The following is a 14,784-nucleotide window of genomic DNA, read 5'->3' as shown; positions in this document are numbered from 1 at the left end:
AAAGTAATAAAATAAATAATAAAAAAAAGAATCTTAGTAAAAAAAGTAAAATATTATATCTAAAGAGAAATATTTTAATATATCTAAAAGTATAACTCCTTAGCCTTATTACTAAGTAAGCTACTTAATATAAGAGCTTTTAAAATAAAATAAAAAAAAAAAAAGTAATATTAGAAACCTATAAGGACCCTTAGGTTTTTAATAAAAGAAAAAGAAATAAAAGAGAAAGTTTTAATATTATAATATAATTATTAGAATTTTTAATAAATTTAGGTATTTATTATATAAGGGATATATAAATTATTTAATTAAATACTAGGGGTATTACCTAAGATATTAGAGATATTATTTAAAATAAGTAAGATATATTAAAAGATAATAGTAATATTATTTATAATAATTTAAATATAATACCTAAATTTCTTATTTTATAAAAAATAAATTTAATATATAACCTATATAAGAAAATAAAAACTAAATAATAAGACTAATAAGAGGATTAATAAGATATAAAAAGTAAATAATTAATTAAAAATAATTATAAATATAAAGCTAGACCTTATTATTAGTTAAATAAAAATAATAATACCTTACTTATATTTTAAATTTATCTCTTAATAAAAAAGCTTCTAAGACTTAAAATCTATCCCCTTTTAAAACCTAGAGGAATTAATTTTTTTATTAAGACCTAATTAATATATTCCCTAGAGAAACTAATAGTTTTACTCTTAATTCCTATCTTTAGAAAGGTATAAATTAGAAATATAAGAATAAAATACTTAGTTTAACTAATTAATTTTAATCTTATTAAGTAAATCTTTTAAAATATTCTTTCTCTATAGAGGCTAGTCTAAAGGACCTTTAGTAGTAAATTTTAGTTAATACCTAGGTAAAAACTCTTACTTATAAGGCTTCTAATACTAAATATAGTTAATATATTTCTTACCTATAAAACCCTTAATTAAGATATAAGATAAAAAGAAGTAAAAAATATACTTTTTATTTTAATTAATATTAATTAAATAAGATTAGTAATAATATTAATAGAAAATAGGGTTATAAAACTTAAGAAGGGTAATCTTAAGAGCTTTTTAATACTTAAGGTAAGTAATTAATTACTTAAAGAATTATTTATAAAGATAAATAAAATTAATAAGAATATAAATAATTTAAAAGAAATAATTTAATATAAATAAAATAAGCTTTTTTATAACTATATTAGGAGCACTATAATACTTAAAGAAATATTTTATAATAGCCTTTAGGTTCTTATAGCTTATATTATTAAAGGCGAGCTTAATATATAAAGGAAAACTATCTTAGTTAAGGGCAAAGCGAGAATATATCTAGACCTTAAGGTACTTATAGACTTATTTAATTATTTAGTTAAAAAGGCTATTAAGAGCAAAGAGGATATAAGAACTATCCTTAGGGAGGTTAGCTATTTAGGCCTTTATAAGAATTATCTTAAACCTACTATAGTTATTTTATTAAGAAAAAATACCTCTTTAAAAGTTAATATAAGAAAGCTAAGATTAAGTAAGAATCTAAATATTAGGGAGGATATTTTATTATTTATTAGTGAGGATCTTATAAGGAGTTTATATAAATATAATAAATTAATTAATTAAAAATATAAATAAAAGTAATAAAGTTAGAAAAAAAGAAAATAAGAAAATAAAAAATATATAGAAGTTATATATATATAGGGTTAAAATATATAAAAAAAGAGAAGTAATATATTTAGGTAATCTCTATATAAAGAGCTATGATTTATAGTTATCCTTTATATATATTAAAAGAGCTAGATAGTCTCTTAAGATAAGAATAATATATTAACCTTTTTTTATATTTTATATATAAACTAGCCTATTATTTATTTTCCTTAAGGCATAAAGATATAAATCTCTCCTTATTTATAATTACCTATATTAATTATTTAATTAAAATATAAAGCCCCTTTTTACTTATTTAAAAATATATATCTACCTCTCTTTAATAAAATAAAATTCTTTATTTAATAATAATAAGATTAATATAAATTAATAACTAACCTTAAGATTAACCTCTTTATACTTTAAAACTAATAAAGTTTAAAAGACTAAGTAATCCTTTTTTATTTAATTATATAAAGTATAACTATATAATAATAATATATTATATATAAATTAATAAAAAGACTTTTTAAAAGTAATAACTTTATATCCCTAAGTATACTCTAAACCTTTAAGATATCTTTATTTATATAATTAATTATTTTTTTTACTTTTATTAATTATTTATAGTTTATAAAGAAGGAAAAAATAGCTTACTTAGTAACTTAAGTTAAATACTTTAAAAAAATAAAAAACTTCCTTAAGAAAAATAAAACTAGTCTTAATATAATTAAAAAGCTATATAACTCTAAGTAATTATTTTTCTTTTAGCTATATTAAGAATAGGATTATTAGGACCTTATTATTTTTAAATACTTTAATATATTAAATAATTATTAATTAATTAAATTAAAACTTAAAAAGAATAAGTTTTAGTAATATTACTATAATAACCCCGCTTATAATATATTATAAAAAAAGTATATATTAGCTTTATAGTACTTATATTAAGACTTAGAGAAAAATAAAGAAATACTTTTTAATAATTTAATCTTATTAATATTATAAATGCTTAGAAATAGCCTTAAGAAGGTTATTATAGCTATATAATATAAAATTAATATCTAAGAGAAAAAGCTAGAATATAACTCTAACTAAGAGGAGCTTTTACCTTTCCTCCCTAATAACTATAAAAGAGTCTTAATAAACTATAATATAGGTTTTAGAGGGATTTAGAGGTAATATAAGGCCTATAAAAGGAGAAAATTCTTTATAAGATTTTTTAAGTTTAAGTATAATAAATACTTTATTATATTTATATAAAATAAAATTAAGAATAATTTTTATTATTTTAATATAATATTAACTAATTAGAAGCTCTATATAAAGCTTAGCTTTATTACTTAGTAAGAATACCTTATAAGTATTAATTAATTATATTACTTTAACTTTTATTTAATCCCTTTAATTTTATAATAAGAAAAATATAGTCTTTTTAATATATTTTACCTCTTTTAAACCCTTAGAGGACTTATAGGAGTAACTTTAAGCGAATTAGCTATAATTTACCTTCTTATAGCCTTAAATATTAATAGGAATAAAGAGGTATTTTTATAATTATTTAATCTATTAATTTATAACTAGCTATTAGACTTATAGACTAAGGGAAAAAAGCCTAGAGATATCTTATATAATAATAACCTAGAGGGGATTTAAGGTATTTATTAGATTATAATCTTTAATAAGCTAAGAATTAAAAATAATTATTTCTAGCATAAGAGTATATATAATAAGATTATAATAAAATAATAATCTTTTTATATAGATTTAATTAACTATAATCTAATTAGATTTACTTAGAAGATACCCTAAGACTAGCTTTATATTAACTAGGGAGGATATATATTAGTAAATATAAGAGATATTAGCTATATTAGTAATTAATAATCTTACCGCTTAATCTTAATTCCTTAGGGTAATCTAAGTAATATAATAAAACTTCCTTAGGGACTAAGGCTATTTATAGTCCTTAACTCTAGGGTTATATTTCTTAACCTCCCTATATAACTAATTAAATAATATATTAACTAAGGTATAGAAATTATAAATAACTTCCCTATTTATTAAGAGGGAATAATTATTTTAGTTAATAATAATAAGCTTAATCTAAAAGCAAAGAAATTAATAATAAAACTAGCTAGCTTAAGGACTAAAGCTTAAAAGTAAACTAATAAATCCTTAATTCTTATACCTTTTAATTAAAAGAATTAGCCTTAGACCCTAAGTAAACCTTTTAAGAATCTATCCCTAGGAACCCTAAAGTAGCTATAACCTTTATTAAATAATAGCTCTAAGTATTAATAAAATAAAAGCCTTTCTTTATTTAAGGGTATAAAAAATATAATTATAGGGTAAAAGCTATTAGGTTTATCTAATTAAATAATAATTAATTATAAATAAGGTTAAATTAAAGATAAGTATCCTTATATTATTAAAGAAAGGCCTTATATTTATAGCGCTAAAGATTTTATTTACTTAGATTATAAGACTAATAAGGGATTTATATTAAAGTAAAAAGTAATTAAGATAAGGATAAAGATTATATTAGCTAACCTAGGGGAAAAGAGTTAGCTTAATATAATATATAGCTAGCCTATATAATAATTACTAACTAGTAATTATATTATTTACCTCCCTAATAGGATAATAAGACCTTTATAATAGGATAAGCTTTTAGTTATTGCTACTTAGCCTTAGATATCTACTATAGTATTAAAAGAGAGCTAAGATAAGAGAATAAAGAAGCGGCAGAAGAATAGGGATATTTAATTAATTAATTAATAGTAGCTATAAGCCTAGCATAGTGCTAGGTAAGGCACAATAAGAATAATATATAAAGAAAGGAGATAGGTTTAATAAGGCTTTTTAAGAACTATAAGGATAGGTATTAAAGCCTCGTGGGGAGCTATGAGTTAGGGGAAATAGGTGCTAAGCCGTTTTAGGCTATTAGGTAATTTTTTATATATAGAATAGGAATTAGAGGCCTTAGACCTTTAATTATTATTATCTTTTTTATTAATTAAGTTAAGAAAAGGGAGCTTTAGGGCTCTCTTTTTTAATATAATTATTATTACTATTAATTAATTAGTTACCTTTATTATTTTTTATAATATTAAGATTATAGAAAAGTATATAAAATTTTTTTTTAAAAAGTTATTAAAAGAAAGATATATTAGAAGATTTTTAGCTATATAGTTAGTATGTTTTATTTTCTTTAATAAAATATTCTTATAATATATTATTAATTATTTATTAGAATATAATAAGTATATTTATAAGTCTAAAAAGTATAATAAAGTACTTAAATAGTTTATACTTAGTATAAAAAGTAGTTTTTTATTTATATTTTTTTTTTAATTTAAATAAGGTTATAAGCTCCTTTAAGGTTAAATATAATAAAATACTTTATATTAAAAAGTTAATTCTTTAGCTTATTAATAAGAGGTAATAATATATAATCTTTAATTATAATAGTATTAAGTATTTTAAAATCTATATAGAGTTAAAGCTTTTTATTATTCTTTAGGATAAATATAATAAGGTATCTAATAAATAACTTATTTTCCTTAATATATCCTTTTTATAATATATCTTTAATATATTTCTTTAATATTAATAGTTATATTTTATTAAATAGGTAAAGTTTATTAAAGTTAAATTACTTCTTATTAATAAATTTAATTTTAAGGTTATAATATATATATTTTAATAGACCTATTTTAAGTTCTTTTATAAAGAGTTTTTTATAAATATAATATTATAATAGGATATTCTTAAGTTATTTTTCTATTAATATTTTCTTAATATATTTAAGGTTTTTTTTAATTTATAGAATTATTATATAATATATATAATTATTTACTAATTTTATTATTTTTATTTATTATAGTATTTATATTATATCTCTTTAGGTAAAGAAGTATTTTATATTTACTTTTACCTAATTTTTCTAATATTTTTAATAGAAATTTAAGATCTTATATTATTTTCTTAGTTATTATTTATTATAAAAAATACCTTATTATTAAAAAAGAGCACTTAGCTAATCCTCTAGTTAAAATATAAGTTAAATTAGCATAACTATAGGTACCTAAGTATTAGGTTATAGCCTTCTATAGGTATAATATTAAATAAGATTCCTTATTTCTTTCCTTTAATAAAAACTTTAAAATAATTAATCTTATTATTAATAACTCTATTATTATAATTAAACTATTTCTCTTTGAGGTTAATTATTATATAGGGCTTCGCCTTATACCTCTATAGTAGCTTAAGCCTATTTACTATCCTCGGGTTAAATAGGTTCTACTCTACTCTATTATCTACTAAAGCATATAGCTATTCTCCCTTGACTTATACCGGTATTTTAAAGTATCTTAGGTTAATACCTCCTTTTATAGTATATAGGGCCCTTCGTGGTATTATTAGTTATTCTTCTACCTATGGCCTTTTTATAGGTAATTTTCCTAGTTTTTTAATAGTGCATAGCTAATATAGTTATGCTTATAGTTATTATTATTAAACGCTTTATAGTTATGCATATTATCCTAGCTATATAGCTAGTCCTAGTATTATTATTCGTATTTCTATCTTAGGTCTTTTTTATCTTTTAACTAGGTTATTAGTTATTAGTCTTCTAGTTCTTCCTATGCCTCTTAGCTAACCTATTTCTACTAGTCCTTAACCTTATAAATAGTCTACTTATACTTCTAGATAGCTCTATATAGTTCTTTTTTATACTTAGCGTATATAATACTAATAATATTATATTAGTAAAATACCTAATATCCTTTTATTTTATATTATATAAAGGGTTTATTATTAGGTTATATTAATAAGGCAATAAAGAAATAATCTTATTTTTATTTCTTTTTTTAATATTTTTTATACTAATAGTATTAATAAAATATCTATGAGATACTAGGGTATTTTTTATATATTAGGTATATTTATATATTATCTTATAGGTTAAAGGGTACTTCTTAGTATTATGGGTTTTTAGTTAATTCCTTATAATAGGCTTTAATATAGATTTCTTACTTATATATAATATCTATATATTCTTATATTATCTAGATATACTTTTCTTATAGGCTATTCTAGTACTAGTTATTATTTTCATTATATAGCTATAAGTAGTTTTTTTTTATTTATAATTCTTTATTACTTTTTTAGTATTTTTATTATTAAGAGTATTTTCTATATAGTTTTTTCTATAGTCTCTAAGCGTCTTATTTAAACTTAGTTTAGTTTATATTACTACTATTTATTTTTATAGTCTAGTTATTATATAATAGCCTGCCGCGTTAGTCTATTTTTTATTTTTTATAGATCTTATTATATTCTTATAATGCCTTAACTTAGTATTAGGGGCATAAAGTATAGTTATATTATATGGGATTATTTTATTTATAGTCCCTTTAGTAGACTATAGCAGGTATTAAAACTTATTTCTTTCTTTTATATCTTATAACCTATTTCTTATAAGGGAAGCTTTCTATAGCAGCTTCTTAGAAGTTAGTTTATTTATCGCTAGGGATGCTTATTATTTTTGCCTTATTAGTATTACCTCTTCTTTTTATTTAAGTTTCTTAATTACCGCGATAATAACCCTTCTACTATTTATTATATCTAGTATAGGGTTTCTTTACTTTATTAATTCTAAGAGTAATTACTATTATATATCTTAGGTTTTCTTTAATTATTCTTTTATTTATTTTACCTAATAATAAGCTATTTTAATATCTAGTTTTTATTTATACTTATCTTAGTCTCTTCTTATTAGTATATTATATCTACTTTATGATATTATAATAAGTTTAATTATTTAAATTATAGTTTAGGGTTTTTTATCTTCCTATTAGACTTATTATATTATATTTATATATTTTTTACCTTCTAGGAGGGATTATTATTAGTTTAGCTAATAATATCCCTCCTTAATATCTCGCTATTTTTTATAATAAACCTTTTTAATATAATTTATTTTATAATAATATTAATATTCTAGGCTATAATAATCTTATTTACCTTTTTATATAGCTTTAAGTATTATAGGGCTAGCTTTAATACTATAAGAGGTATTATTACTTTATTTCTTATCTTAGTTAATATTAAACTATAAGTTATTAGCCTTATTATTATTAAACTTAGGGTTTTATAGTTTCTTCTATAAGAATTATTAATTATTAATCCTAATTACCTTATTAATATAATTAATAAGGTTATTAAGTTAATTTTTTTTATAAAGTTTTACTTAGATTTTTTTCTTAAGTTTATTAAAAAAAAATAATATTAAGGGTTTTTAGTCCTAATTAAGCTTTAAGGCAAATTAGAGATATTTTATTTTATATTTTAAGACTAAGTAAGTTTATTTAAGTACCTTAATTTCTCTTTTAGCTTATACTTTTTTATTAATTATTTTAAATATTTATTAAAGCATAGCCTTAAAGGTCTTAAAGCTAAAATAAAGGTTAATAATCTTAGGTAAGAGTTTAATAAATAAAGTAATCGCGCTATACTTAAATAATAGGGGGGTATTATGTCTAGTAATATACTTAAGGTATTAAGTATAACTAAGTTATATTAATAGCTAAGGTAGTTATTATATAAGAAAATATAAATAAATATATTTTATATACTTATAGTTAATCTTTAGACTAATATTCTCTTAGTTTAGTCTAGGGTAAGATTAATATTTTTAGTATTTAGTCTATAGATTAATGCGAGTAACCTTTAGTCCCTTTAGTCCTTGCTTAGTTAGAGTATTTCTACTATGCTTCTCCGCCTGGCCTATGTTATAGCCGTAATACTTACTCTCCGCTCTAATAATAGCTAGTCACTATTACTAATAATAGCATAGCATAAGATAGCGACTTAAATAACTAGGTATATTCTCTTATTAAATAACTTAAGCCTAGAAGTAAATTAATATAGGACTATATTAGCTTACCCCCCTAATATGCTAACCTTATTAGGGCAAAAACTTAAAGCTACCCTAGATTACCTAAAGTAGACTAGCCTCATAAGACTACTAAAGCTAAAGAAGCTCCTTGCGGCCTTATGGCTATTATTAGACCTCTAAAGAGTTAATTTAGCCTTCTTTAGTTATTACTTACTTAGGCTTTAAGTTATTCTTATACCTTATGAGTAGGACTTTATTAATTATTAGAAGTAACTTCTAGATATTTATTAATTATAAATATTAAATATAATAATAATATTAATAAATTCTTTTAGTTTTTTTATTTATAAGTTATAATCTCTTAAATATATAAATTATTATTTTATAGCCTTAGGTATAATTTTTTTTTCTTAATAAATAGATAAATTTATATATTTTAGTTAAATAAAATATAAAACTACCCTTTATCCTTACTCTTTCTCTATATATAGAAGTAGTCTAACTTTGTTTATAATCTCTATTTTACTATATATAGCTCCTAGATTCACAGCAACTTAGTTATCTATCCCTTGCTCCAATCTAGCTGTCGCTGTCTCTTACAGTGATGAGTCGTCTTAACCCCAATCTTCTCAAGCTGTTTTCCAAGTGTGTCAGTATCTAAAAATCAAACCATAGGGGTCCCCCATACTGACCTCAGCAATGACATCATATCCGTATACAGCGTCTTGTGCGCTTGGATCGATCCTAACGACCTTGTCAGCTTCGGTCAGATCTTGTTGTCAGATTGGTGAAACATACCAATAGAATGGGTATCCAGGTCGCTGATCGTAGAGTTGAGATTCGGCAAGTCGGTCTCTCTCCTCTTGCTCTGGACCATCGGGCAAGTGGTTGATATGTCTCTGCGTCACGCCTCAACTGTCTGCTCTGTTTGTCTTGACTGCCTTTGTGAGGGATTGCGGACTTACCTGCTTCATACTACCCTTCTGCAGCGCAGTGCTCCGAGGAACTCTCAGACTTTGATATGCCTTCAGAGTATCAGGCAGTTGCTCCTTGCTCTTTGCCTTAGAAAGAAGGACCCCTAATGCGGCACCGTCCTCAATGGCAGAGCCAGCTCCTTGTGCCATGTACGGCAGCATCGGATGACAGGCATCGCCTAGGAATACAACTGTTGCTTCGTTGTTATACCAGCGCTCCAGTTCGTCAACTACGCAGCTTTAGATCAGGTCAAGAGCCTAGTTTCCCTTGCACTCACGATGCATCAGCTTCCATTTCTCGATCTTATTGACTTGAGTTAGAAACCTTTGCAGCCTGTAGTAATGATCAGTATGTGCGAAACCCAGCCGATGGTTATCAACTCACAGCGGATCCCACTTGGCGAATATCTCCTTCATCTCGGAAAGATCGCCTGGCATCTTTGCTACATTGTCTGGCAGGTTGTCTGGAACCAGCAGGACGATGTTGGCCATAGTGTTGTTCCTGAGAGGGTAGTAAATGGCATGGCAGTCTGGGCCGGCCCAAAGGCAGACTCGAGGCTTTTGCATAAATTCAAGCAGCTCCTGATCCTCGACATCCTCGGATTTGAGGACAATACGGTACGCCAGGTCGCCCGTGGGTATAGGACGGCTAGGCCTACCGAGAACCTTGGATCGGGTGTTAGACCACAGTCCTGCTACATATTAGCTTGACAACATGACAGCCGAGGATGTCGCACCATCTGCAGCTATCACCAGATCTCCGGTGATCTTGTCGCCCTTGTCGGTTATCAACTGGGGAATGGAAAGATCCACGTCCTTGACCAGAGTACCGAACTGGAAGCGGACGCCGAGGCTCTTGGCCCGCTCAAACATTGCGAGTTGCAGATCGGCTCGGTGCATATCCCAGTAGGGAGACCGATACTTGTCAAGCATCTCTGCGGCGAAACCCTTTCGCTCGCCGAGAGACTTGCGGCCATCGAACCGGCGGATAAGGAACTCCTCTGGACTGCTCGCCAGCTTCTCCAGGCTAGGCTTGAGACCCCATCGAAGAAGCAGGCGTGTCGCGTTGGGTGTGAGCTGAAGGCCTGCGCCGATCTGGGCAATCCCAAAATGTCAGCGAGCGTCCGTTACACAAGCAACAGACCCTAATGAAACTCACCTCGGCTAGTACGGGAGCCGACTCCACGACGAGGACATCGTGGTCAGGTGACTCTTGCTTGACGGAGAGGGCGGCGGCCAGTCCACCAAGCCCAGCTCCGATGACGACGATGTTCAGAGGCATGGTGCGGATACGGTGAATTCTGTTGTTTCTTATATAACCCTTGCTCGTTTTCGAGAGCTATGGAGGTGCCTACTTGTGTATTGCTTGCAAATGTTTGCCTGTCATGGTTTTATAGTACATGCCTCATACCATATCATGTTGACCATCAAGCTCCCCACCCTGCAGGGTGGGTAGGGCTCTCCGCCACTAGCTACTGTGGCCAGCGCAGCCACTCGAGCGGCAGCCCAAACTCTCAAGCCGCCACCGCAGCCAGCAGGACAGGCTTATCCACCTGGGTGTGAGCTGTATTATCCCATCCATCCGTCCATCTACCACGTAGCTAGTTAGCATATCTGGTCCCTCTGGAAACCGATTCACCATCAGGTTGACCTCTCCACGAGTCGTTTCTCATTCAGCACGCATTCCATCCCGACCCACAGCAGTTCTAACAATGTCAACATTGGCCGGCAAGGTTGCTCTCTCATCAGCGGCTCTTCCGCGGGGTTGGGCGCCGCCATCGCTCGCGAGCTGTTCAACCGCGGAGCATCCGTGGTCATCAACTATCCCAAGCAAAGTGAGAAGGCCAACGCAGAGAACCTTGTCAAGAGCCTTGGAGCGAAGGACCGAGCCGTCGCTGTAGAAGCAGACCTTTCAACCCTGGAGGGGCCGCGGGTGCTCGCTGATGCGGCGGCTCAGGCCTTTGGCAAGATCGACATCCTTGTCAACAGCGCCGGCATCAACCGTCCGACACTTCTCGACGACCCCAATGATGCCAAGGCTGACAAGACGTGGCATGATATCATCTACCTTAATGCCCGAGGCGTCTTCTTCCTGACCCGCGCTGTGCTTAGGTACCTTTCGCGCGAGAACTCACGCATCATCAACATTGGCAGTTCAGTATCCTGCACACCGGGGCCAGAATCGAGCATCTACGCAGGCACCAAGGGCCTCATCGAGGTCTACACCCAGTGCTGGGCAACAGAGCTGCCTCGTAAGTATGGATGCACCGTCAACGGCGTGACCCCTGGCCCTGTCGGCACAGATGCCTTCTACGCTGCTCCCAGCGCCGTCAGAGAAGCACTGCAGCCCATGGTCGACGCTACACCTGTCGCCGCACGCGTGGGTACGCCAGAGGAGATTGCATGGGCCGTTCCAACCTTGGCTGAAGACAAGGCTGGCTGGTTCAACGGCGCGTACATACCCATCAGTGGTGGATCTAGCATATTTTAGATGCTTTGCCGTTGCCGACTAACTTAGGAATTTCAACGACGTGCCATCATCAATTGATTGACTGTAATAAAATGCCGTGTATGAGTGAGCTACGTAGAAGTGGGATTGACTGTAACTGTAGCAACTCCCAATGACACATCATCAACACTCGCACGCAAGTAAAGGCCAGGCAATGGCTGCGATGATGAGGAAATTCCGACACTCTTGTTCAGGTAGTCTCGGATGCTGCGGATACGTTCAAGACGCCCCGCACATTAGAGGCATGCATCCAACTTCAAACGATTTGGGGGAAAACAAGACATCATTTTTCTCCCGTTCTTAGAGTTCTACATATCCTTGACATTGTGGTAATGACTGTCCACGCTACTTTTGATTGGCTACCAACATTCGGGCTTTGTAGCTGTGTCGGAAAAACTGTTGCTTTGCCAGGACAAGTTCAGCCTTCTTTGGCTCCGAATACAACTAGACGGCACACAAGATCAAGTCCCGTCAACCAACGTCATGCAACGAGTGCACTATTTCCCGTTTGTATGCCTATTGGCCCTCCGTGCCTCACTCGCCTCCCTGGCGGCGTCGACCTCCTTGCCGTCCACCCAGCTACCGTGCAGGCCGTCCATCAGTTTGAATTGCAGCTTGATCTCTGCAAGAGGCCCCTTGGTGATGTCCGATGCCTCAAGAAGCAGCAGGACATTGCGGCCTTCACGATATCGGTCAGCCAGGACGAGGATATAGCCATCTTCGTAAAATTAGGGTCCAAAAGAATCTGAACAGCGCCACTTTTACACCAAAAGGCTATCTTTAATATACTAATAAAACCATACCTAAAGTAGATATAATATTAAAAAACCTTATTTTATATATTTAAATATCTAATAAAACTTATATATTAATTATATTTTATTTTCATCTTATTTTAAAAAAGTTATAAGCTTAAGAAAAGAAAAGAAAATTAAATTTATTACTACAGAAGATTATAGAGGGTCTTATAGAGAGCAGCTTAAGGATATATAAAGACTTTTAACTTTATAGCTAAATATATATATAAAGATATTAATAAAAGATTTTAAAAAAATATATTATATATATAAAGTAATTCTTTATAGCTAAATATTTTTATTTTTATTTTAAATACTTTATTTAATATTAAAATAGTATATTAAAATGATAGCCTTTTGGTGTAAAAGTGGCGCTGTTCAGATTCTTTTGGACCCTAATTTTAGTCAGCCCCCTCGTGCCTGGGCACAAAGACAGGCTCCTGGAAGGTGGTGTCGTCCTCGTGGCGGTACGACTGCAGCTCTCCCGTGTCGAAATTGTAGCACACCAGAGTGTTGAAGCCGACATTGCCCTGGGCCGCATCGTGGTCGTTGAGCTTGACCTGGTGAGTGGGGTCCACCTTCAAGATCCAGACGCGCGAGTACTTCTTGCCCAGGAGTCGGTCGTCGATGCGGCCAAACTCGTTGACCCCTTCGACAAAAACACCCTCTGGGTGGATCATCTTGTCGGTGTTGGCGTTGGGGTCGAACCGGTAACGAAGGATGGGTGCCGTGACCTTTCTGGGGTCGGTGAAGAACCTCTCGCCCTTGGTGTTGGGGAAGAAGGGAAAGTGCGCGTCGGTCCAGACGTTGGCATCCAAGACCAGCTTGCCGTCCTCCTCATAGGCGTTGATGGTGTGCGAGCAGCATCCCTGAGGCGTCTTGAACCACTTGGCGTCCTCGGGCTTTGTGCCTCGCCGAGGGATGACACCCAAAAGCTGGTAGTCGAGGGTCTCGTCCTAGTAGAAGTGGTCACCCCCGCTCTTCATCTGCTCCAGGCTGGCCTTGAGGCCGTTGATGGGAACACGACCCAGTTGTCTGTGGCCCAGAAGTAATGGATCATGCAAGGCCACGGGGCCTGGAACAACACTTCTTCGCAGAGCTTGCCGTCCTTGTCCACGGTAAAGGGGCAGATGTCGGGGGATGCATCGCCGGCAGCTTCATACCCGTAGCAGACTAGCTCCCCCGTGGTGGAGTCGGCTTGGGGTGCGCCGAGTGCGTCGGGCAGCGGAGCGTGCCGTGATAGTCAACGTAGCCAAGGGTCTCGAGAGTGATGGGGCCAAGCTCCATGGGCCTGGCGTCCTCCTTGAGCGCCATCAGCTTGTTGTCGTGAAAGACGACATGAGTGTTGGCCGTGGTGCCCTTGAGTATGTTCTGGACGCGCGGGTCGTCCGTATACTTGTTACGGTACCTGCCAAAGAGGGCCCGTCTGGCCTCTCGCTCGGCGAAGAGCTTGGGCGTGCGCACGTAGCGCCGCTTGAAGTCGACGTGGCCATCCTTGATGTAGAAGGAGCTGACATTGTCGTCGCCGTTGAGAGGGATTTCGGTTTCGGCAAAGACGGGTGGAAATGCGTGGTCTGGCTGGACACGGTAGAAGGCCCCGTGGATTGTGCTGGGGATCTCTCCAATGACCTCGAGCTCGTAGGCGTCAGCTTCGAACCGCAGGTGCTCCTCGTTCCACTTGCTCATAGCATAGTGCTTGGAGAAGCGGGTGCCTGGGACTCCCGGAACGACGTGCGCCATGGTGGTTCAAGATAAGTCTTTAGTGTAGCTTCGAGATGAGGAGTTGAGGTGAAGATGAAGACAGGAAGTCAGACCTGAGCATCCGTCTGCTTCTTATAACGACAGAATGATATCCCATCAAAAAGTTTACTTTCGCTGCAGAGCCCAACTGCCGACGGTGTTTAACTTTGCTGGCCTGGGCCGTCGTTCGAGGTGGCATCGCGAT

At 32.1% G+C, this 14,784-nt stretch overlaps 3 protein-coding genes across 3 annotated transcripts; 1 reads left to right on the top strand and 2 right to left on the bottom strand.

Moving 5' to 3' along the window:
• Positions 1-9,121: 9,121 nt before the first annotated feature.
• NCS54_00887200 (FAD-binding-3 domain-containing protein) lies at positions 9,122-10,839 on the bottom strand (the record flags this gene model as incomplete). Its single annotated transcript, XM_053154240.1, has 8 exons — positions 10,693-10,839; positions 10,271-10,628; positions 9,919-10,225; positions 9,812-9,867; positions 9,525-9,763; positions 9,358-9,458; positions 9,252-9,303; positions 9,122-9,193 (listed from the first exon to the last, which is right to left on the bottom strand). Exons 1-8 carry the CDS (start codon positions 10,813-10,815, stop codon positions 9,122-9,124), a joined length of 1,308 nt encoding a protein of 435 aa, XP_053010215.1. The 5' UTR covers positions 10,816-10,839.
• Positions 10,840-10,950: 111 nt separating this feature from the next.
• On the top strand, positions 10,951-12,024 carry NCS54_00887100 (Hypothetical protein; the record flags this gene model as incomplete). The annotated part of the gene is made up of 2 exons (XM_053154239.1): positions 10,951-10,981; positions 11,267-12,024. 2 exons carry the CDS (start codon positions 10,951-10,953, stop codon positions 12,022-12,024), a joined length of 789 nt encoding a protein of 262 aa, XP_053010214.1.
• Positions 12,025-13,240: 1,216 nt separating this feature from the next.
• NCS54_00887000 (Hypothetical protein) lies at positions 13,241-14,579 on the bottom strand (the record flags this gene model as incomplete). The annotated part of the gene is made up of 2 exons (XM_053154238.1): positions 13,241-13,795; positions 14,088-14,579. 2 exons carry the CDS (start codon positions 14,577-14,579, stop codon positions 13,241-13,243), a joined length of 1,047 nt encoding a protein of 348 aa, XP_053010213.1.
• Positions 14,580-14,784: the final 205 nt, after the last annotated feature.

The sequence above is a fragment of the Fusarium falciforme genome, chromosome 7, assembly GCF_026873545.1.
Source record: "Fusarium falciforme chromosome 7, complete sequence".
Lineage (NCBI taxonomy): Eukaryota > Fungi > Ascomycota > Sordariomycetes > Hypocreales > Nectriaceae > Fusarium > Fusarium falciforme.
The sequence above is the reverse complement of the archived record's forward strand: the minus strand, read 5'-3'. Positions and strand labels throughout refer to the sequence as shown.